Genomic DNA, 24,913 nt, shown 5'->3' with positions numbered 1-24,913 from the left:
ATGATGATAATCTTGTTATTGATAGAGTTTCTTACATATTGTAATGACCTGACTAGATCATAAATGAACAATTGTCCAGACAGAGGCTTGAGTTTGCGAATTGACGGTTTATTGAACCAACTTTACACAGGCTACTGTTTGGGCCGTAGCACACGCCAAATAGATGACAGATAACCCACAAGCCAATCGTGACCTTCTCTTGTGAAGCCCAGACGTAAGAGAGAGAGAACAAAGGCTGAACCTGGTCTTAACTTTCAATGCCCAACCCCCCTCCACGCCACTCCGCCAACCACCAGGATGCCCGGCATCAGAACATTCCAGGCATTCCCGTGATTGGCAGATAGCAGGTTGATTGACATGTCGGACCCCGCGAACACCGGGTACTGGTCAGTACAACACAACCACCTCCTAGCCTAGCACATAACACACAGCTGTCTGTGCGGGTCGCTACACAGCCCCCCCACCACAAAGTCCCTCGTCCCCGAGGGAACAAACAAAGTCTCTGAAGCGACCCGGAGGTCTCCTTTGCCTGCGTGGCCGTGATGGTCGCAGAGTGCCCCTCTGGGAACCAGGGGATGAAGGCAGGGATATGGGGGACAAGGAAGCCTGAACGGGTAATACAGTCCGTGGTTCTGGGGAACCACGCGGTGACACAGGGGGGGAGACAGGGGGAGTGGGCTGTCTGGAGCCTTGTCTGCGGCACCTGAGGGTGGGTGCCTGGAGAATGTCATTGCCAGAGAGGGGAATTGTGGGGGTTCCTGGGGTTTGGGGAGAAGAGGCCCCTCTGTATGGGGCTAACCTGTCCCGGTGCAGTGCCACCTTTCTCCCCCTGGGAGGAAGCTGCACCCGGTACACAACCTCCCCTACCCTCTCCAGGACACTGCAGGGTCCCACCCAGTGACTGTCCAACTTGGGGCATCTGCCTTTTTCCTTAGGGGGCTGTAGACCCAGACCAGCTCCCCAGCCACAAAGTGCCTTCCCGGGTGTGCACGTCATAGTCCCTTTTCTGCCTCACACCTGCATTCACCAGCTGCTCTCTGGCGAAGGTGTGGGCTGTCTCCAGGCGGTCCTGGAGTCTCCGGGCATACTCCGGCCCCGGAGGAACATGAGGGCTATCCAGGGGCCGACCAAACGCCATCTCCGCAGGGGTGCGGATCTCTCCCCAGCATGAGGAGGGCAGGCGTGCAGGAGGTGGAGTCTTGGACAGCGGAGCGGCATGCCATGAGGACCATAGGCAGGTGCTTGTCCCAGTCACGCTGGTGTTTGGAAGAGACGATGGCCAGCTGCTGTCCAAGCGTTTTGTTGAAGCGCTCCACAAGGCCATCACTTTGAGGATGGAGAGGAGTAGTGCGGGTCTTGTGCATACCCAGCCTCTCACACATGGTGGCGAACACACGGGACTCAAAGTTTCTGCCTTGGTCGCTGTGGATGGACTCTGCAGCTCCAAACCTGCTGAACATCCCCGCTGTCAGGGCGTCGACGATGGTCTCTGCCTCCTGGTCAGGCAGAGCATAGGCCTCGGGCCATTTTGTGAAATAGTCCATGGCCGTGAGCACCCAGCGGTTTCCACTGTCTGTGGTGGGGAACGGCCCAACTACATCCACTCCCACCCTCTCCATGGGAGCCCCCACTGGGAACTGTTGGAGCTGAGCATGAGAGCGGCCTGGGGGCCCTTTCTCGCTGTGCAGTTGTCACAGCGGCGACAAAAGTCCTCCACATCCCTCTTGTGCTGCCCCCAGTAGAAGCCCTGACGGAGACGGCGCAGTGTTTTTGTGACCCCAAAGTGTCCAGTCCCCACCCCCATGAGTACTCTGGAGCACAGCCTCCCGCAATGCTTTTGGGACCACCACCTGCCACCTCTCCTCTCCCGTAGCTGACTCCTTCCATGCCCGCTGTAGCACGCCATCAGCCAGCCGCAGTCTCTCAAACTTCGACCACAACCCTTTGGTCGCGAGTGAGAGCGCTGTCACCTCTTCCCATGGTGGCCTCACCTGCGCCTCTACCCACTGTAGCACTGGCTGTAGGTCTGTGTCCCGTCCCTGCTGCTGCCGCCATTCAGCCACGTCGACAGTCTGCAGCTCACAGCAGACAGGCCCGCTCGCCCGACACACTGTGGCACAGACACCCTCCTCTGCCCGCAGCTCTCTCTCCCGTCCCTCTCTCCGTTCACAGTGGCGGCAGCCGTCTGCAGTACAGGGCCGACGGGACATGGCGTCGGGCGTTGGAGTGGCGTGCCCCTGCCCTGTGCACCACCGTGAAGTCATACGGCTGAAGCTCCTCCAACCAGCGTGCCACCTGCCCCTCTGGCTCTCTGAAAGACATGAGCCACTGGAGAGCAGAGTGGTCAGTCCTTACAGTAAAGGGCAGACCACCCAGGTAGTACTTGAAGTGTTTGACGGAAGCCACAACAGCCAAGAGCTCCCGCCGGGTGACACAGTAGCGGCGCTCATGTTTGTCAAATGTTTTGCTGAAGTACGCCACCACTCTCTCCCCTCTGGCCCCACCTGGGCCAGCACCCCACCCATGCCCACATTGCTCGCGTCTGTGTCCAGGATAAAGGGCAAGGTGAGGTCAGGGGGCGAGCACGGGGCCTCGATCAGTGCACGTTTGAGGGTGTTGAACGCCTCCTCACACTCCACTGTCCAAGTGAAAGCCTTGTCCTTCGGCAGCAGGCGGTTCAGTGGAGCAGCAACGCTTGAGAAGCCCCGTACAAACCTCCTGTAGTACGAGGCCAGGCCCAGGAAGCTCTTCAGCTGACGCTGGTCGGTGGGGGTGGGCCAGTCTCTGACAGCCCCTACCTTGTCCTCCATGGTGCTGATCCCCTCCTTCCCCACTCGGTGGCCCAAGAAGGACACCTCTCTCCTCATGAAGTGGCACTTCTCGGGTGGAGCTTCAGACCTGCGGCAGCCACCCTCTCCAGCACACGCCGTAGCGCCCCCAGGGCTGACTGGAAGGAGCTGCCATGGGCCAGGATGTCATCGAGGTATACCAGACACTGCTGTCGGGGGATGCCATCCAGCACCCTGTCCATCAAACGCTCAAAAGTAGCTGGAGCGTTGCACAGGCCAAAGCACAGGACCTTGAACTGCCAGTGTCCTCTGTTAGTGGAGAACGCAGTTTTGGCTCTGGCCTCTGGGGAGAGGGGCACCTGCCAGTAGCCACTGCGGAGGTCTAGTGAGGAGAACCAGGAGGACCCCTAACCAGGTCCAGCGACTCATCGATACGTGGTATGGGGTATGAGTCCTTCCTGGTTACCTCATTCAGCCGCCTGTAGTCCGCACAGAACCTCAGCTTGCCCCCTTCTTCGGAACCATGACGACTGGCGCCGCCCAGGGGCTGTCTGAGGGCTCAATGAAGTCTGCCCGCTGCATCTCCAACACAGCCTTGTCTGCCGCCTCCTGGCGTGCCAGCGGGATACGGCGGGGACGCATCTTGATGGGTCGAGCATCACCTGTGTCGATCTCATGCTGCACCAGAAGAGTCTGACCCACCTCTTCCTCACTCAACGCAAAGCTGTCTCTGAATTCAAACGGCAACTGCCACAACCGTTCCTGCTGCTCAGGGTCAAGACCAACACAGTTCCTCCCCATATCTCCCTCACTGCAGACAGTGTCCTCTCCTCTCCCATCTGGGGTAGCTGGGCTGGGGGTGCGGCCCGGGCTCACAGAGGGCTGTGTCATGGAGGTAGCTGGGGGAATGTAACACACCGCCGTAGGTGACAGGGGGACTGGGGAAAAGTCACACACAGCTGTGGGGGAGGGGGCGCAGCCATGAGTCTCTGCTGCTTTAACTGTTGGAGTAAAGGGTTTGTTGGGTTGAGTGAATGTGACATTAGGGGGGGCCATGGTGACTTCCGTCCCTCCCTGGAAGCTCAGTGTGCCCCTATTTAGGTCTAACTGGCAGCCTGTGCTCCTAAGAAAGTCCAACCCCAGGATACAAGGGTCCTGCACAGCCGCCACCCACACAGGATGACGCACAGTCCTGCCCCTACTGTCATAGTCATTATTCCCTTCCCTTTCATGGGTGCCAGCTCACCTGTGACTGTGCGGAGCTGCACAGTTGTAGGCTCACACTGAGTCCAACCTGGCACAATATCTGGCCTCACCAGGGTTACTGTGGACCCAGTGTCCACCAGGGCGGAGCAGGGCACCCCTCCACAGTGACAGGGACATGACAAAAGTCCCCAACACAGGTCCGGCCCACCACAACAACAGGCTCCCTCCGCTTGCCCTCGTCTGCTTCTGGGGGAAGTGGAGCCTTGCTTCCCCGTCTGTGCCGGTGGGCTCCTCCTGAAGATGATGGTGGTTGGGATAGAAAGCCAGGGGTCCGCACTACCCGGTCTATGCGGACCCCGAGCCGTTTCCCTGAGCTCTGGGGGACATGGGGCAATCTCGGCGCAGATGGCCTGGCTGGCCACAACCCCAGCAGACCCTGGGACCAGGGCTTGTGTTTCGTGCCGCCTGTAGCGACACAGCCCGAATGAGTTCTGTCATTTCGGCCACCCAAGCAGGCTTTTCCGGCTCCGGGCTGCTCTGCCCCCAGCTCGCACAGAGGGTGTGTCTCCCTGCACCCCCACCAAAGCCCCAGCTGAAGCCCCAGCCCACACCAGCTCCCTCTCCAAAGCCATCTCCAAGGCTGTCTGCAATGACTCAGGATGAGCCAGCTGGGTCTGTATGCGCAGCTCCGTAGGGGAGAGCGCCTGTATGAACTGGTCCCGTGCTAGCTCGCTCTGCACGGAGGGGGGCATGTGAGCATATGCCCGCCGAGAGAGGCTCTCAATGTCATTAGCTAGCACCCGTATAGGCTCTCCAGGCTGCCTGCGTCTATTCCTCAGTTCGGAGCGCAGTAGCCCGGGCTGTACACACTGTCCATAGCGCCTCCTCAGTGCTCCCACTAGAGCACCATGCCTGTCCTCGGGGCTAATCAATATCAAACAGGACAGAGCTTCATCCGTGAGGCATAAAGCCAACTGCAGTGCCCTTTCTTCATCCGACCACCCCCTAAAATGAGCTAACAGTTCAAACTGAGCATGAAAAGCTTCCCAATCCGCCTTACCGGAATACTTCGGGGTCTTAACAGATACGGACGCAGCCGGGAACTGGGCGCCGCCATGTTTGTTTACATCCTGAGCCCCAGATTCCTCGTCACGCCGCGTCGACGTCGCCACTTCGGTCCGCCCGAAATACACTCGACGAAGCACTCATGCCCGCTTCAGCCACCATCACTCTAACGTCCTCCCTCAAGCGGCCTCTGCGCTCCGACGCCCTGGCGATCTCCTCAGACAGAACCCCCGACGTCCATTCACACGCACCTCCTTGGCCATAATCGTCCCCTACCTCCACCTTCACTTTCGGATTCCCTCGAAGCATTTTCAATCCCCGTTCTCACCTACGGTAGCTAGCCACATAAGTCAGCTAGCTAGCTGGCTAACTTGTATCAACGTTTTTACTTCTGACACCAATGTAATGACCTGACTAGATCATAAATGAACAATTGTCCAGACAGAGGCTTGAGTTTGCGAATTGACGGTTTATTGAACCAACTTTACACAGGCTACTGTTTGGGCCGTAGCACACGCCAAATAGATGACAGATAACCCACAAGCCAATCGTGACCTTCTCTTGTGAAGCCCAGACGTAAGAGAGAGAGAACAAAGGCTGAACCTGGTCTTAACTTTCAATGCCCAACCCCCCTCCACGCCACTCCGCCAACCACCAGGATGCCCGGCATCAGAACATTCCAGGCATTCCCGTGATTGGCAGATAGCAGGTTGATTGACATGTCGGACCCCGCGAACACCGGGTACTGGTCAGTACAACACAACCACCTCCTAGCCTAGCACATAACACACAGCTGTCTGTGCGGGTCGCTACAATATCAATGTTGGTTGCATTTACTCACAAATTGCAATGCCTTTTGTGTATGTCGTTAGCTGTATTACTTTGCTCATGCGTCATGCAAACGAATTGTAAAATATACAATACTGTAGTTTTGTTACTGTTTCTAGTGTAATATGCTTTGTTATTCTACATAGATGGTTATACATTATTAGAGTAATGAAAGGAGCAATTACCATATGGTTAACAATTAGCTATATGGTTTGGCATCATGCCAGATGCATGGTACCTTAGCGCGTGCTTTGTATTTATGCAACTTCAAATGTTTAATGTACAGCTACAGTATGTCGGTGTGAATTGAACACTAAAGCATATTCTTTTCTGTATTTTGCAGTTTCACAACATAAACGTTTTCAATATATTCATTCAAGAAAAGTCACGCCTTGGGAGTTTTATTGAAGACTTAGTTGTTAGCTATCATTCTAGTTTTGCATGGGAACGCAACTCAAGGGCAGAATACACATCGTAACCCAATGAATAGTGTTTTTATAATTTGTTATAATCTGTTTTTAAAGACACGTAAATGTGGCTAATTTGGCCAATATCCCACGTTGGCTGCGCCAGGTCGGTTCTGAATGCATATTGATGTCTAGTAAATTTCTCAAATGTCCGGTAAATTAAAATATTTACTGTCATGTTCACTGGCGCCACAGGGAACTCTGAAATGTGCATGTTGTTTTTATGCAGATTTTAGAATATTTGCATGAAATTCGGTCACCAATTGGATGGAAACCTAGCTATATACACCCAAAAGACTCTGGCAAGTGCACTAGTCCTGTGTCACATTGATTATGCCTGCACATCATGGTTCGCCAGCAGCCCCAAACATCTAAAGAATAAGCTACAGACAGACAAGATTTGTACGTAAACTCTCCCCTTGATACTCATCTGGAGGTTGAGCATTTTTTTGTCTGTATCTCTGTAATGTGTCTGTATCTATGTAATTGTATATGTATTTATGTAAAAAAAATATATATTTAGTTATTGTGCAATCTCGGTCACTTAAAAAATATTTGTGTATATATATATATATATATATATATGTCTTTTTTTAACTGATGAAATCAATAAATCAATCCAAATGACTCAAGGGGGAGCCCCACGGCACTTGATTTGAGTTGGGTTTGGACTTGCCGCACTGGAAAACCAGGGAGTTTATTGAAAGTTCCAGGAATTTTGCAACCCTAGTTGCACCATTGTTCTTACATAATATAACCATATGCAATTTCAGTAGCACATGTCTTAGAGTGATGGACTGTCCCATCCCCGCGGCCTCAGCAACAGATTAGTCCACTGAGACAAGCGCGAATCAGGCGGATGTCTTGTGCACCATGAAAAATATATATATTTGCCATTGCTCAACTAAAGAAATCTCAGTCGACCAAAATTGGGTCAGCCCTAGTAGGGAGGGATGTATTTAAAAAAAAAAAAAAAAAAAAATTGTCGAGATTGACATAGTCTATTATTATGGTGTTCAACAGGCAAATCGTCATTTTGAAGTGACTAAAAATATGCTTCGTTCATTGGTTGTGTGGTACACAGGCACAGAAACCTGTTGGTGGGAAAATGTGTTGCATATATTTTATATAATTATGGCATCAAAATGTGGAAAATCATTGTCTGCAGCTGCTTCTGATCATATTGTAATGAAACAGTTAGGGAGAGTGATCTCTCCGTGGTGGTCAGCGAACCCTCAACCTTCTGGCCCAAAAAGCATGCTAAAGTGGAAAAGTTTATATCAACGTTTATAAACATAGGGTTGCTACATTTATTGTTTGTGGTTGTAAACATTGTTTTGAGGAAATTTTATGAGAGGGAGGGTGTTCAATTTATTTAACAATACAAGGGGAGGGTCATGTGAAAATATTTGTAATGTTGGGCAGAGGGGTGCATTTTTTTATGACACCTTGAGTTGGACCAGTCCCCCCCTCAGTAAATATAAATCTGTCCCTAATAAAATATTTTTTATGCTAACAGGTCCCTCTGTTACTTATTCAATTATAGTTTTTAATCCCCGTCACATCCTGATCTGTTTCACCTGTCCTTGTGACTGTCTCTACCCCTCTACAGGTGTCGCCCATCTTCCCTTGTGTAGTTATACCTGTTTTGTTCAAGTCAAGCAGCGGTTTGTCTCTGCTCCTGCTTTTTCTCAGTCTCTCTTTTTCTCATCATCCTGGTCTTGACCCTTGCCTGTCCTGACTCTTAGCCTGCCTGCCATCAGGTTCCTTGGCCTCTACTCTGGATTATCGACCCCTGCCTGCCTTGACCTGTTGTTTGCCTGCCCCTGTTGTTACAATAAACATTGTTACTTCACACAGTCTGCACTTGGGTCTTACCTTGATTACTGATAATCCCGGTGCTGAGTTAATGTGTAGAAGCAAATTGTGTAGCTAATAGGCTATGTGTTTGTAGAATGTGTAGAGGTGAATGAAGCTTCAGCAACCAATGCCGGGGCGGCAGAGTATGTTAGAGCGTTGGACTAGTAACCGGAAGGTTGCGAGTTCAAACCCCCGAGCTGACAAGGTAAAAATCTGTCGTTCTGCCCCTGAACAGGCAGTTCTGTTCCCAGGCCGTCATTGAAAATAAGAATGTGTTCTTAACTGACTTGCCTGGTTAAATAAAGGTTAAAAAAATATATATATATGTGATAATGGCAGGGTTCATTTTTGCTCGTTTTTGCTGTTCTCCAAATAGCATTTTAGAGTTAAATTAAATTGAACTTTCCAAAAATGTCTTGGATGGGGGGGGGGGGACCTCACCTCCAGACCTCACTAAAACTCAGATCCTGGCTACGGCCATGTGCTGGACGTAGTAGCTACCTTTAGTCTGGTAGACATCTGGTATCCTCTTGGCTTCTCCGTCTCTCCTCCTGGCCAAATGATCTTCCTCTGCGGATTCATCACCACCTACAAAACCAAAGAAATAGAATGGCTAGTATGGGAAAAAGTAATTCAGACAGTACAATCATATGGCACGCTAATTTAATTGGGCTAGTTATTTCACCTCTATGTACAAACCACCCCAAATATTAATGTTCCCCATACAACTTGGTTTTATACATTTGATAATAACACAAGCACAAAATGATAGCACCAAGGCATAATTATTTAATTTAACACTTCATTTAAAAAATACTGTATTGTGTACAACTGGTAACATAAAACATTTAATAAAACCCCCCGTACTTGGGTGCCGTTGAAAATGCCCACTTGCACCAGCCTGGTCTTTTGGTAGTTGAGGATGCTGTAGGTAGCAAACCGCCTGTCACCATCGTCATTAAACTCGATGCGTCCTGTCAGGCCATCTGGGTACTTGGATGACATCAGCACTCTAGAGTCCAACGGGGAGATCGGAGGGATGGCATCATCAGACAAATCATCCCAATATGACATGATGGACTTGGTTGATGAGAGGGGGTGAGATGGGAGATTTAAAACAATGAGGATGAAGGGAGGAGGGTGTGTTCGTAAATTCAATCTGGAGTGCCAGAGTGCGCTCAAAGTGCGTTCTGTGCATTTGTAAATTCAGAATGTTGTCAGGTTGTCCATACATAAATTCATAGCATTTCGCTCTCGGAGCTGTCAGAGCGCACACTCAACCCTCTGGCCGAGGATTAGGGTTGATGCGAGCATTCTGACAACACAACAGCAGTTAAGCACCCAAGCTAACTGGTTAAGGTTGGCTAGCTTGCTAGCTACTTCCAGACACAAATGAGAGAACACCTCACTCTGACCATTTTACTCGCCCTAGCAGAACTGGTTAGGCTGATTTCATGTTATCCAGAGCGTTGGTGACTGTAACTGTGTGGCTGGAAACAACATTTACTGACACCGGCCATATTCAACGGGTGTTGAGCATTTGTAAATGCATCAGTTATTCTGCTCTCTGGCACACTCAGGCGAGAGTGCTCTGGAATCGGAGTAGATAGCCAAAGTGAATTTACAAACGCACCCTAAGTCCTCTGATGTAGAATCCTCTATCCCCTTAATTCTGAGTTCTGTCTATGTATTCTTGCCAAAAGCCAGACACTACATTTTGGAGGCAAAGGAAATGCAATTCGAGATGTACCCACCAAGGCTACCCCAACCCGACTTGAATTTGACCTGCATGGCCCTAAATGCCAATGGAAACTAAGCTTAATTTCTCAGAGAATGCACAATGAGACGGATGATTTTCAGGGGTCTGACTTGGTCCACTTCCAATTAGAACTGCTCAGAAAGGAGGTCTTGTTTTCAGACTGCCCTCCCTGCACTGTCTCCCAGCAACCTCAGGTGCCTGGGCCAGCATGTTCAGTTTTATGTTTTGGCCCTTGTCCTATACTGAGGACCATACAGGACTGTTCTGGTTATATTCTGGTTATTTCAAGCTGACTCAGACCTACTTCTGACTGTGTGCAAATAAACAAAAAAAAACAAAAAAAAGTGTTTGTTTAGTTACTCTCACTATTACTTGTGGCCTTACCGTTTGAAGAGCGGTCCAGTCCTCCAGATGTTTGTGTTGCCTACACAGCCGCGAGGCGGTTCTGTGATGTTCTCCTTCTCAAAGAGCTCCTGGATGGACTGTGCCACCACAGCCACGGCATCGTTGATATGCGCCGACTCGTTCTTGCCGTTGATGAGCTGAAGGCCGAGCAAGCCTGACCAGTCAACAAAATCACAGTTTTAGAGAAGCACTCGACCCGAGATGGCTAATATTAGGCCATGAACATTAAACTTGCTTATATAGAAACAACAAGTACCTATTAAGTATAGGAGTTAGGTTGGGGATGATACTGTACAGAACATGGGTTAGGGCAAAGTGAGCATGTTGAAGTGAAGGTTATGTACAGACGTGTCATACATGTAGCCAGGCAAAAAACAAAATGCAGTTGTAGCTTACCATCAGCTTTCTGTTACACTTCAATGTGGGGGTAGCAACACACTTTTTCTAAATTAGCCCATGAGAGCCAGACACTCATATTAACGTGAATTCAAAGCAATGTAGATTACCAAAACCTCTATTTCATTTGTTGTCTACTGAAAAAAACACACACACTAAAAATGGAACAAACAAAAGATGTTAGACATTTAAAGCACAGTACAATGAGAAATAACTTGTTTTAAACCTTTAAACAAACAAATGTTTAAACGTTCAAACATTCAATGTATTACACACCACACTGATTAGCCGATGAGGATAAAACATTTGAATAATAAAGCAATGTGACCAGCATGACCGATCTGTCACACAGTCTGTGAGAGAGGCATAGGGTATAGGAGCAGGACATACCATCTGGTGCTTCACTCAAAGCTTTACCAGACATCTCCCTCTCTCCAACCAGCCACACGTAGCCAGAGCCCGTCATGTTGAGCTGGCGGGCAGCTTTGTAGACCGACGCCGCTTCGTCCTCGCTACAGTCAGATACACATCATTACCACAATGGCAGCTCCAGTCAATCTCCAGTGACTACAATACATGTCAATGTTTATTTTGCTCGGTGCAATAAATGGTTAGTTCATCCAAAATGTACAGGACCACTACCGGCCAGGGTACCAATAACATAGGGACACAGTATATTTGTGTTTTCATTATTAATATATGATTATTATATTAATATGATATAATATATACTGCATGTATGTAACCTGTATTACTATATACTACTACTGTACAATGATGTCATCGAGTCCTGCTGGCCTCATAATAAAGACGTGTCTGTGTGGTATATGAGGTTTAGAGGTATAGTGCAGTGAGGGATGTAGATGGGAGCTGACCTGGCAGAGAGGATGATGACGCGAGCCTCCAGGTCCTTGGCCTCCAGCAGCATGGATGTCAGGTTGGTGTCTTGGCTGAACAGGAGAACTTTCTCTGCCTGCAGTTAGGGGACAAAATTAGCAAGGAGGAGAAGGACTCAGCCCTGAACCATGCTGTCTTCAGCTCCTCTTTTTCTTTTGGGGGGGGGGGGGGGGGGGGTGGAAGAAATGGAAAAAAAGGTTCCAAGATAATCTGTTTAACTGAAAAAAAATCGAAGCTGGTAGGAAAAATTGTTCTGCATTTGTGCATGCAAACTGAGGGTTATCAAGACTCCAAAGAGGAACGTGCAAGTTAGAAGTAGAGGGAGAAGAAGATTGATGCAACCGCAAATCAAAGTGGTGGAGGAAGGGAGGATGGTGGTGGTGGTTTCTTTCCCAAAGAACAAAAGAAGAAGGAAATGCTGCAGAAAGGTAGGAGGTGCCATCTGGATTGTGCCTGTCCCACACGTCCAGATCTCCACAAACTTTGTCAATGTAATAGACTTGCAATCTCCTTGGTTTGAACACATGCAACCCTTTACACAAAAATAAAAAAGGTTGGAGGGGCATTTCATTTTGCTGAAAATATACTAAAAACCCATTCCCGACTGAAATCATAAAAGAAAATGTAAAAATACGTGCTACCAGGATAAGGATATCTCTGGAATCGGTTGTTGACTGTTTGACTTTCTAGTTTCTAGTGGCTACGTTCAGAGAATTGGTGGGCGGCGTGCATTGACCATGCAAGTATACCTTGGGTCCTCGCTTGTTGTCATAGGACAGTTGGTCGAGGTTTTCATAGTTCTTGTTTTTATTCTGATGAGTAATGTGCACAGAGAAAATATGCAGACACAGAAGGATATTATAAACAGTTATAAATGGTGTGCAGTAAAGCATTCCAACAAATCTCCACTTTTCTGCTTCAACTTGGGATTCCCAACACTGGGGCTTGCAAAAACATCAAAGGCCTGCTCACAGCATCACAGATTCCTTAGGTTTTAACTGTCTGACACAGGCATGCTCCACCATGGTGTTGTGGGAACCAAAAATATCCCTCAGCGACATTGCTCATTCAGTAGTCTATAGTCATTCTCAAATGGAAGGCCAATGGCAAATGCAGCAAGTTCACCAACGTATCTAACTGAAACAGCATTAATATCTAAATGTAGTATAACCAAATAGGACTGTAGGAAATGTATTAAGCTAATAGATTTTCCGGAAAAATTACATCTTAGTGTTGCTCTTGGACAATTTTTCACAGATCCTGTATCTGAAAAGGCAAGTTCTCTTCATTAGTATATTTTACTAAATATCCAAATTATGTTTCTCCCTTATTCCTCTTGAATTATTATTTTAAAAACTGTATGTTGATATAATACAATATGGCATGCAGATGGTCTGTCTAGACACAAAGCGCCCTTAAATATCCCTTAAATAGTCCCTTAAATATCCATTAAATGCCACAAAGTTTGGGACCAGAGTCTTGGATCTTTGGATAAATCAGCTAAATATAGTGTGTATATACTGTGTACATACAGTATATTGTGTATATACTATATATTGCGTATATACAGTAGTATTTAATTCCAATGGTATAAATAGGTCTGAAGATCCATAGCTTTAAAAGCTGCTCAGGTCTACAATGTAAACCCAATGATCTACACAAAAACACAACAATAAGAAATATAGTCTATATCTATGTGTGAAGCTAATCATACATGATTTATACGTATTAATGACATATTAGTCTGGCGTTGCTATACCTCCAAAATCACACACACACACACACACACACACACACACACACACACACACACACACACACACACACATACACACACACACACACACACACATACCTCCCTTGGAGGTATGGAGAATTTTGTATTGCAAAAAAGGTTTGAATGGTCCGCTGGCTCCCAGTCCTCCCCCACACGCCCGTAGAAGGCGTGCTGACAAACACTACCAATGCAGTCAAAACAAAAACATGGCTGAGATTAAACATGGAAAGAATGGAGAACCAAAGTCAATAAAAAAAATTCAAAAAATATGAGCCTCTTTGACTGACACAAATGATCTATTTTCACCACCCTGTACAGTAAGCATGGAAACCGAACTGCTAAAATCTAAAATGATAAATTAAGCATGCTTAAGTTCAAATCAAATAAAATGTATTTCTATCGTGAAATGCTTACTTACAAGCCATTAACCAACAATGCAGTTCAAGAAATTGAAAATATTTACTAAATAAACTAAAGTAAAAAATTAAATAAAAAGTAACACAATAAAATAACAATAATGAGGCTATATACAGGGGGTACTTGTTAGTCGAGGTAATTTGTACATGTAGGTAGGGGTAAAGTGATTATGCATAGATAATAAACAGCAAGTAGCAGCAGTGTAAAAACAAAGGGGTGGGGTGTCAATATAAATAGTCCGGGTGGCCATTTGATGAATTCAGCAGTCTTATGGCTTGGGGGTAGCAGCTGTTAAGGTGACTTTTGGACCTAGACTTGGCGCTCCAGTACTGCTCGCCGTGTGGTAGCAGAGAGAACAGTCTATGACTTGGGTGACTGGAGTCTTTGACAATTTTTTGGGCCTTCCTCTGACACCGCCTGGTATATAGGCCCTGAATGGCAGGAAGTTTAGTGCGTATGGCCCAGTGATGTACAGGGCCAGATGCACTACCCTCTGCAGCACCTTAAGGTCGGATGTCGAGCAGTTGCCATACCAGGTTGTGATGCAACCGATCAGGATGGTGCACGATGGTGCAGCTGTATAACCTTTTGAGGATCTGGGGACCCATGCCAAATCTTTTCAGTCTCCTGAGGGGTGTTGTTGTGACCTCTTTACGGCTGTCTTGTTTGGACCATGATAGTTTGCTGATGATGTGGACACCAAGGAACTTGAAACTCTTGACCCACTCCACTACATCCCCTGGCACCACTGCCAGGTCTCTGACTTCCTCCCTATAGTCTGTCCCATCGTTGTTGGTGATCAGGCCTACCACTGTTGTGTTGTCAGCAAACTTAATGATGGTGTTAGAGTCGTGCTTGTCCACACAGTCGTGTGTGAACAGGGAGTACAGGAGGGGACTAAGCATGCACCCCTGAGGGGCTCCAGTGTTGTGGATCAGCGTGGCAGATGTATTGTTGCCTACCCTTACCACCTGGGTTTCGGCAAGTCAGGAAGTCCAGGATCCTGTTGCAGAGGGAGGTGTTTAAGTCCCTGGATTCTTAGCTTAGTGATGAGCTTTGTGGGCACTATGGTGTTGAACGCTGAGCTGAAGTCAATGAACAGGATTCTCAAAACCGGTGTGAGTCATTTAGGCAGGTTAGTGTGTAAAGATATACATGAGTTGAAGGCAAGCCTTAAAATGAGCCTTGAAATAAGTGATGAGAAAGCCACGACGCTGGAAAAAGAAACAAAAAAGCTTCAGGGTACAGTCAATGTAATGAAAGCTGATGTTAATGAATTTAAAAGAGAGAGAACGTTGTTAAGATAAACCTTAATTGATATACAGACTACATCAATACGTGGAAATCTGGTGCTTACCGAAATTAAAGAAAATGAAGGTGAAGATCCATAGATTCTGGTGAAATAATTTATGGTTCAACAGCTACAGATCCCAGACAGCCCTGTCGACCAAATTAAACTCAAACTGGTACATCGTTTTAGACAGAGAGGACAGGGATACGAGCGCCCAATTGTTGCCAAATGTGCATCCTTAAAATATGAAATAATGGTTAAAACCCTGGGGAAAAGACTTGCAGGTTTTAAAATAGGCATGAACAATCAGTTCCCAAAGGAAATCACAGAACGACGCAGAGTACTGTATCCACTCTCCAAAGACAATAGACTAAAAGGGAGACGTGTAGCTCTTGTAGTCGACAAGCTATACATTGATAACCAACTATTCAGAGACACCAAGACCACTCCATGGTTATTGTAAATAAAATGGAACATCCAACACTGTTAATGATTGTCGTAAAAAATAAACAGAAATAATAAAATAAAGCACAATTACTAAATAAATTATAAATACACTATACTATTCAAGTTAGGGAATGTTGTAAAATACTTTGTGTTCATTTTTTATGTATAGTATTTTTAAATAGATAAAAGATAGGAAAATTCATTAAATAATAAATCCCGAAATACAAGTAACTGGAACACAAAAGTGGCGCCGGAGAACATGGCTGACGTTTTACGTGCTCCTAACCGATTGTATTTTTATGTTCATGTTTTTGCGCTGTTTGTAACTTATTTTGTACATAATGTTACTGCTACCGTCTCTTATGACCGAAAAAACCTTCAGGACATTCAGGACCGACGTGAACGACATACTGGCCCAAATCCCTGTCATTTGTGTGAAGAAATGACGGAGAAAAAGAGGACGGAGGTTGGGCTGCCATCTGAGAATTCATAGGCGATCGAATAAACCCTCCTGTCTTCCACTCTTCTAGCTAACGTGCAATCATTGGAAAATAAAATCGATGACCTACGAGGAAGATTAAACTACCAATGGGACATTAAAAACTGTAATATCTTATGCTTCACTGAGTCGTAGGTGAATTACGACATTATCAACATACAGCTGGCTGGTTAGACGTACGCTGTATCGGCAGGATAGAACAGCGGCATCTAGTAAGACAAGGGGTGGTGGACTGTGCGTATACAGTGCCTTGCGAAAGTATTCGGCCCCCTTGAACTTTGCGACCTTTTGCCACATTTCAGGCTTCAAACAAAAAGATATAAAACTGTATTTTTTTGTGAAGAATCAACAACAAGTGGAACACAACCATGAAGTGGAACAACATTTATTGGATATTTCAAACTTTTTTAACAAATCAAAAACTGAAAAATTGGGCTGTAAGTCGCTTGGGGTATGTCTCTATCAGTTTTGCACATCGAGAGACTGACATTTTTTCCCATTCCTCCTTGCAAAACAGCTCGAGCTCAGTGAGGTTGGATGGAGAGCATTTGTGAACAGCAGTTTTCAGTTCTTTCCACCATGTTTGACAGTGGGGATGGTGTGTTCAGGGTGTTGCTTTTACACCAAACATAACGTTTTGCATTGTTGCCAAAAAGTTCAATTTTGGTTTCATCTGACCAGAGCACCTTCTTCCACATGTTTGGTGTGTCTCCCAGGTGGCTTGTGGCAAACTTTAAACGACACTTTTCATGGATATCTTTAAGAAATGGCTTTCTTCTTGCCACTCTTCCATAAAGGCCAGATTTGTGCAATATACGACTGATTGTTGTCCTATGGACAGAGTCTCCCACCTCAGCTGTAGATCTCTGCAGTTCATCCAGAGTGATCATGGGCCTCTTGGCTGCATCTCTGATCAGTCTTCTCCTTGTATGAGCTGAAAGTTTAGAGGGACGGCCAGGTCTTGGTAGATTTGCAGTGGTCTGATACTCCTTCCATTTCAATATTATCGCTTGCACAGTGCTCCTTGGGATGTTTAAAGCTTGGGAAATCTTTTTGTATCCAAATCCGGCTTTAAACTTCTTCACAACAGTATCTCGGACCTGCCTGGTGTGTTCCTTGTTCTTCATGATGCTCTCTGCGCTTTTAACGGACCTCTGAGACTATCACAGTGCAGGTGCATTTATACGGAGACTTGATTACACACAGGTGGATTGTATTTATCATCATTAGTCATTTAGGTCAACATTGGATCATTCAGAGATCCTCACTGAACTTCTGGAGAGAGTTTGCTGCACTGAAAGTAAAGGGGCTGAATAATTTTGCATGCCCAATTTTTCAGTTTTTGATTTACATTTACATTTAAGTCATTTAGCAGACGCTCTTATCCAGAGCGACTTACAAATTGGTGCATTCACCTTATGACATCCAGTGGAACAGTAGTGCATCTAAATATTTTAAGGGGGGTGAGAGGGATTACTTTATCCTATCCTAGGTATTCCTTGTTTCTTTAAAAAAGTTTGAAATATCCAATAAATGTCGTTCTTGCAAACCATTATAGACTACAAAGGGAAGCACAGCTGAGAGCTGCTCAGTGACACAAGACTACCAAATGAGCTAAACTACTTCTATGCTCGCTTCGAGGCAAATAATACTGAAACATACATGAGAGCACCAGCTATTCCGGACAACTGTGTGATCACGCTCTCCGCAGCTGATGTGAGTAAGAGGTTTAAACAGGTTAATATTCACAAGGCCACGGGGCCAGACGGATTACCAGGACGTGTACTCCGAGCATGCACTGACCAACTGGCAAGTGTCTTCACTGACATTTTCAGCCTCTCTCTGTCCAAGTCTTTAACACCAACATGTTTCAAGCAGACCACCATAGTCCCTGTGCCCAAGAACACTAAGGTAACCTGCCTAAATGACTACCGACCCGTAGCACTCACATCTGTAGCCATTAAGTGCTTTGAAAGGATGGTCATGGCTCACAACAACACCATTATCCCAGAAACCTTAGACCCACTCCAATTTGAATACCGCACCAACAGATCCACAGATGATGGAATTGTTTTTTCACTCCACACTGCCCTTTCACACCTGCACAAAATGAACACCTATGTGAGAATGCTATTCGTTGACTATAGTTCAGCGTTCAACACCATAGTGCCCTCAAAGCTCATCAAATAGCTTAGGATCCTGGAACTAAACACCTCCCTCTGCAACTGGATCCTGGACTACCTGACGGGCCCCCCCAGGTGGTAGGGGTAGGTAACAACACATCCACCACGCTGATCCTCAACACAGGGGCCCCTCAGAGGTGCGTGCTCAGTCCCCTCTGGTACTCCCTGTTCACTCATGACTGCACGATCAGGCACAGCTCCAACACCATCATTAAGTTCGCTGATGACACAACAGTGGTAGGCCTGATCACTGACAACAACGAGACAGCCTACAGGGAGGAAGTCAGAGACCTGGCCATGTGGTGCCAGGACAACAACCTCTCCCTCAATGTGATAAAGACAAAGGAGATGATTGTGGAACACAGGAAAAGGAGGACCGAACACGCCCCCATTCTCATCGACGGGGCAGGTTGAGAGCTTCAGGTTCCTTGGTGTCCACATCACCAACAAACTAACATGGTCCAAGCACATCAACATAGCCGTGAAGAGGGAACAACAAAACCTATTCCCCCTCAGGAAACTAAAAGGATTTGGCATGGGTCCTCAGATCCTCAAAAGGGTCTACAGCTGCACCATCGAGAGCATCCTGACTGGTTACATCACTGCCTGGTGTGGCAACTGCTCGGCTTCCGACCGCAAGGCACTACAGAGGGTAGTGCGTCCAGCCCAGAACATCACTGGGGCCAAGCTTCCTGCCATCCAGGACCTCTATACCAGGCGATGTCAGAGGAAGGCCCTAAAAATTGTCAAAGACTCCAGCCACCCTAGTCATAGACTGTTCTCTCTGCTATGTCACGCCAAACGGTATTGAAGCACCACGTCTAGGTCCAAGAGGCTTCTAAACAGCTTCTACCCCCAAGCCATAAGACTCTTGAACCTCTAATCAAATGGCTACCCAGACTATTTGCATTTTACCCCCCCACCCCCCACACATTCTTTTATGCTGATCCTACTCTCTGTTATTATCTATGCACAGTCACTTTAATAACTGTACATAATACCTCAATTACCCCAACTAACTGGTGCCCCCACACATTGACCCCCTGTATATAGTCGGGATGGGGGGAAGTTTTAGCGGGTGGAATATTGGAGGACAATTAGAGGTTTATTTAGTCGCAACTACAGTATTCTTAACAGTGCAAATATCATGGTACAGCTATATGGACACTCAATTATCATGGTACTCATTAATGCTAAGTTTACAAACATGTATTATGGCAAGTACTGTATAATCAAAAATTGTATCTCATTATGGTAAGTGGTGAAATAAGTATTGCAAGTTATAATTGTAATGGCTTAGCAGATAATTAGAAAGGACGATCAGTCTTTTCATTGCTAAAAGAGAAGGAATATAATATCTATCGTTTACAGAAAACTCATTCTACACCTTTAGACAAAATTGTATGGTAAAAGAACTAGGAGGGCTAAATATATTTCTCCCATGGGCAAAGAAACTCAAAAGGAGTAACAATATTAATTAACAATCATTTTGATCCAAATGTGCAACTGTTCATACAGATCCGCAAGGAAAGTGGATCCTTTTAAATATGCTATTGGACCATAAACAGATTTGGCTTATTAATCTATATTGTTCAAATAATTATATTTAAAAATATGTATAATAATTTATCAATCTTACAGGCAATACATGACTCAATTATTATGGTAGGTTTGAAGTACCTCAATGGACAGTAGAGGAAATCACACTACAAACTATCACCCTCATGCACTTAAGCAAATTACGAATATTATGGCTATATTAGAACTAGTGGATATACAACATGGAGGCTTAAAAGTCCTGACCTAGTGAGATATACATTAGCAGTCAAAGGTTTGGACACACCAACTCATTCAAGGGTTTTTCGTCATAGTGCTTGATGGTGTTTGCGACTGCACTAACCCACTTTCAAAATTCTTGAAATGGTCCGCATTGACTGACCTTCATGTCTTAAAGTAATGATGGACTGTCGTTTCTCTTTGCTTATTTGAGCTGTTCTTGCCATAATATGGACTTGGTCTTTTACCAAATAGGGCTATCTTCTGTATACCACCCCTATCTTGTCACAACACAACGGATTGGCTCAAATGCATTAAGGAAATAAATTTGACAAATTAACTTTAAACAAAGCACACCTGTTAATTGAAATGCATGCCAGGTACCTACCTCATGAAGCTGGTTAAGACAATGCCAAGAGTATGCAAAGCTGTCATCAAGGAAAAGGGTGGCTACTTTGAAGAATCTCAAATATAAAATATATTGAGATTTGTTTAACACTTTTCTGGTTACTACATGATTCCATATGTGTTATTTCAAAGTTTTGATGTCTTCACTATTATTCTACAATGTAGAAAATAGTCAACTAAAGAAAAACCTTTAAATGAGTAGGTGTGTCCAAACTTTTGACTGGTACTGTACATGGCAGAGGTTCAATCATGCTAGTCGTCTTGAATACTTTCTTATGTAATTTTCGCTGGCACCGAAAGTTAAAAGAATGTTGATACGGGACAGAATGCAGTCAGACCATCAAATAATTGGTATACACATTACTCTTACAGAATTCCCACAAGGGTGAGGATATTGGAAATGTAATTAAAGCCTAATGGATGACAAATTGTTTTTAACCAAGACAGAATAATTTATAACTGACTTTGTCCTACATAACATAGTTACAGCAGATCCCCTTTTTGTATGTGACACTTTTAAATGTGCCTTTAGAGGCCATGCAATTCAATACTCATCTTTAAAGTAAGAACAATATAGGTCAAAAGAGATCATCTTAAAAAAGGAAAAAGAGGAAATAACAGTACAGATACAAAGCAATAAAAGCTGTAACATAGAGGCAAAGAATAAGTTATAGGAAAAACAAAAAGAAATTAAGGAACTTATTCAAGACAAATCAAGCGTAATATAATTACGCAATAAGGCCTGAGGGGGTGTGGTATATGGCCAATGTACCACGGCTAAGGGCTGTTCTTATGCACGAGGCGGAGTGCCTGGACACAGTCCTTAGCCATTGTATATTGGCCATTTTTCACAAACCCCTGAGGTGCCTTATTGCTATTATAAACTGGTTACCAACATAATTAGAGCAATAAAAATAAACGTTTTGTCATACCCGTGATATACAGTGTGATATACCATGGCTGTCAGCCAATCAACATCTAGGGCTCGATGTCACGACTGTCGTATGAATAATTGGACCAAGGAGCAGCATGAGTAGAGTTCCACATTTTAATGATAGTTGAACTTCCAAAACAACAAACATATAATGATCGTGAAATACACAGCACACATAGGCACTCATACAAAACAATATCCCCCATAGCAGGTGGGAAAAAGGACACACTAAGTATGATCCCCAATTAGAGGTAACGATTATCAGCTACCTCCAATTGGGAACCATACACACACACCAAAATAGAAATATAATACCTAGAACCCCGAGGGCTCTCTATGGTCAGGGCGTGACACTTGAACCACCCAGTTCATAATATAAAAATAAAGCAAACTGGATGGAATATGGGGAAAATGCACCAAATAATTGTTTAGTCTTCAACATATAAATGCTACCAAAAATAATTTACAGAAACTTGTTACAAATGACGGAGTGATCCATGATTCACCAAACTATATTTTGAAAGAGGAAGCAAAGTACTTTCAGCATATGTTTTCATTTCAGTCTCCTCCATTTCCACTAACTGAAGTTAATTGTAAGGATTTTTTTCTATTAATAGTGTCAAATTAACAGCTATACAGAAAGACTCATGTGAAGGCCTAATTACAGAGGAACATCTAGATGCAATTAAAGCCTTCAAGTTTGGGAAAACTCCAGGGCTGGATGGCATACCAGTTGAGGTATATCCAGTATTTTTCGATAAACTCAAAGGTCCGTTATTAACATGTTTTACCCACTCCTATAAAAATGGTAGACTATCAAATACTCAACAAGAAGGTCTGATTTCACTATTACTGAAACAGGACCCAGATGGTAAATATAAAGATCCAGTCCACCTAAATAAAAAATTGACCTCTTACACTTCAGTGTTGTGATGCCAAAATCCTAGCAAAATGCATAGAGTATTATCGGATATTATTCATCCTAATCAAACAGGTTCTTTACATGGATGATACATTGGAGATAATATAAGATAAGTACTGGAAACAATAAAACACTATGAAAAATCTGGGAAACCAAGCCTGGTATTCATAATTTACTTTGAAAAGGCATTTGATAAAGTACGACTGGAATTTAACTTCTTGGATATAGGGGGCGCTCTTTTAATTTATGGATAAAAAAACGTTCCCGTTTTAAACAAGATATTTTGTCACGAAAAGATGCTCAACTATGCATATAATTGACAGCTTTGGAAAGAAAACACTCTGACGTTTCCAAAACTGCAAAGATATTATCTGTGAGTGCCACAGAACTGATGCTACAGGTGAAACCAAGATGAAATTTCAAACAGGAAATGGCCCAGATTTTGAAGGCGCTGTGTTCCAATGTCTCCTTATATGGCTGTGAATGCGCCAGGAATGAGCCTACCAAGGTGTCTGCAGCATTGTGACGTATTTGTAGGCATATCATTGGAAGATTGACCATAAGAGACTACATTTACCAGGTGCTCGCTTGGTGTCCTCCGTTGCAATTATTGCGTAATCTCCAGCTGCGTGTATTTTCCCATTTGCTTCAGAGGAGAAACCCAACTGCCACGGATGACTTATCATCGAATAGATATGTGAAAAACACCTTGAGGATTGATTCTAAACAACGTTTGCCATGTTTCTGTCGATATTATGGAGTTAATTTGGAAAAAAGTTTGCGTTGTAATGACTTAATTTTCGGGGGTTTTTCTTACCCAAACGTGATGAACAAAACGGAGCGATTTGTCCTACACAAATAATATTTTTGGAAAAACTGAACATTTGCTATCTAACTGAGAGTCTCCTCATTGAAAACATCTGAAGTTCTTCAAAGGTAAATGATTTTATTTGAATGCTTTTCTTGTTTTTGTGAAAATGTTGCATGCTGAATGCTAGGCTTAATGCTATGCTAGCTATCAATACTCTTACACAAATGCTTGTTTAGCTATGGTTCAAAAGCATATTTTGAAAATCTGAGATGACAGTGTTGTTAACAAAAGGCTAAGCTTGAGAGCTAATATATTTATTTCATTTCATTTGCGATTTTCATGAATAGTTAACGTTGCGTTATGCTAATGTACTTGAGGCTATAAATAGGATCCCGGATACGGGATTGCTCGTCGCAACAGGTTAACTGACTTGCCTAGTTAAATAAAGGTAAAATTAAAAATTAAAAAATAAATATCAACGTAACCTGAAAGGCCGCTCAGCAAGGAAGAAGCCACTTCTCCAAAACAGTCATAATAAAGCCAGACTATGGTTTGCAACTGCACATGGGGTCAAAGATCATACTTTTTGGAGACATGTCCTCTAGTCTGATGAAACAAGAATAGAACAGTTTGGCCATAATGACCATTGTTATGTTTGGAGAAAAAAAGGGGGTTGGCTGGCAAGCCGAAGAACACCATCCCAACCGTGAAGCACGGGGGTGGCAGCATCATGTTGTGGGGGTGCTTTGCTGCAGGAGGGACTGGTGCACTTCACAAAATAGATGGCATCATGAAGAGGAAAATTATGTGGATATATTGTAGTAACATCAGTCAGGAAGTTATAGCTTGGTTGCAAATGGGTCTTCCAAATGGACAATGACCCCAAGCATACTTCCAAAGTTGCCATTCCAAAAATTGCCATTCCAAAATGGCTTAAGAACAACAAAGTCAAGGTATTGGAGTGGCCATCACAAAGCTCTGACCTCAATCCTATAGAAAATTTGTGGGCAGAACTGAAAATGCGCATGCGAGCAAGGAGGCCTACAAACCGGAATTGTGAAAAACTGAGTTTAAATGTATTTGGCTAAGGTGTATGTAAACTTCAGACTTCAACTGTATATATATATATATATATTTAAAATAAATATATATATTTACAATATATATACACAAATAAAGTAAGAGTTCAGGCTAGTGGATAGGCCAGGCCATTTTGTTGGAGGACATTATGAAAAGATTCTCTATTTCCAGTCCCTAGAGGGGAAAACTCTGAGGACAGAGAGATAATAGCAGAATAATATTTAGTGCTGTCAAATTTGAGTATAATGAAGCATGATTCTTTGTGATATTTTCTGTCCTCAGATATGGAAAGCTGTGAAAGCTCCCAAGAGACTAAGGGTATATCCTATATGCCATGGGTTATATGTGTAGGCCTACCTACGCAGTGGTTTAAAGTACTTAAGTAAAAAATACTTAAAACTACTTACATCATTTTTGTGTGGTATCTGTACTTTACTATTTATATTTTTTACAACCTTTACTTCACTAAAGAAAATAATGTTCTTCTTACATACTTTTGTCGGAGAAAATGTATTTGTTACATTTTGAATGCTTAGTAGGGCAGGAAAATGGTCCAATTCACACACTTATCAGGAGAACAACTGGTCATCCCTTACTGCCTCTGATCTGGTGGACTCACTAAACACAAATGCTTCATTTGTAAATTATGTCTGAGTGTTGCAGTGTCCTCCTGGCTATCGATAAATAAATAAAAAA

General features: G+C 44.5%; 3 protein-coding genes across 4 annotated transcripts in view; all 3 read right to left on the bottom strand.

Annotated features, from left to right (window-relative positions):
* Positions 1-24,913, bottom strand: part of LOC115111991 (dematin) — a 294,338-nt gene that overhangs the window by 227,887 nt on the left and 41,538 nt on the right. The gene's annotated exons all lie outside the window — the stretch shown is intronic.
* grin1b (glutamate receptor, ionotropic, N-methyl D-aspartate 1b) overlaps positions 1-24,913 on the bottom strand; it is a 58,480-nt gene that overhangs the window by 26,904 nt on the left and 6,663 nt on the right. Inside the window, exons 4-9 of one of the 2 annotated variants that reach the window (XM_029638594.2) lie at positions 12,422-12,484; positions 11,651-11,748; positions 11,166-11,287; positions 10,359-10,533; positions 9,083-9,227; positions 8,717-8,803 (exon numbers count right to left, since the gene is read on the bottom strand). In XM_029638594.2, coding sequence (XP_029494454.1) covers positions 8,717-8,803; positions 9,083-9,227; positions 10,359-10,533; positions 11,166-11,287; positions 11,651-11,748; positions 12,422-12,484 — 690 coding nt within the window. The remainder of the gene's footprint in view (positions 1-8,716; positions 8,804-9,082; positions 9,228-10,358; positions 10,534-11,165; positions 11,288-11,650; positions 11,749-12,421; positions 12,485-24,913) is intronic. The other variant, XM_029638595.2, reaches the window with a different exon arrangement.
* On the bottom strand, positions 88-3,997 carry thy1 (Thy-1 cell surface antigen). Its single transcript, XM_065011853.1, is given in 8 exon segments — positions 88-1,160; positions 1,162-1,679; positions 2,188-2,489; positions 2,492-2,887; positions 2,890-3,198; positions 3,201-3,299; positions 3,302-3,529; positions 3,964-3,997. Coding segments are annotated over 8 exon segments (2,115 nt in total). The 3' UTR covers positions 88-931.

Source organism: Oncorhynchus nerka, linkage group LG27 (genome assembly GCF_034236695.1).
Source record: "Oncorhynchus nerka isolate Pitt River linkage group LG27, Oner_Uvic_2.0, whole genome shotgun sequence".
Classification (NCBI taxonomy): domain Eukaryota; kingdom Metazoa; phylum Chordata; class Actinopteri; order Salmoniformes; family Salmonidae; genus Oncorhynchus; species Oncorhynchus nerka.
This window is presented reverse-complemented; position numbering and strand designations above follow the sequence as displayed.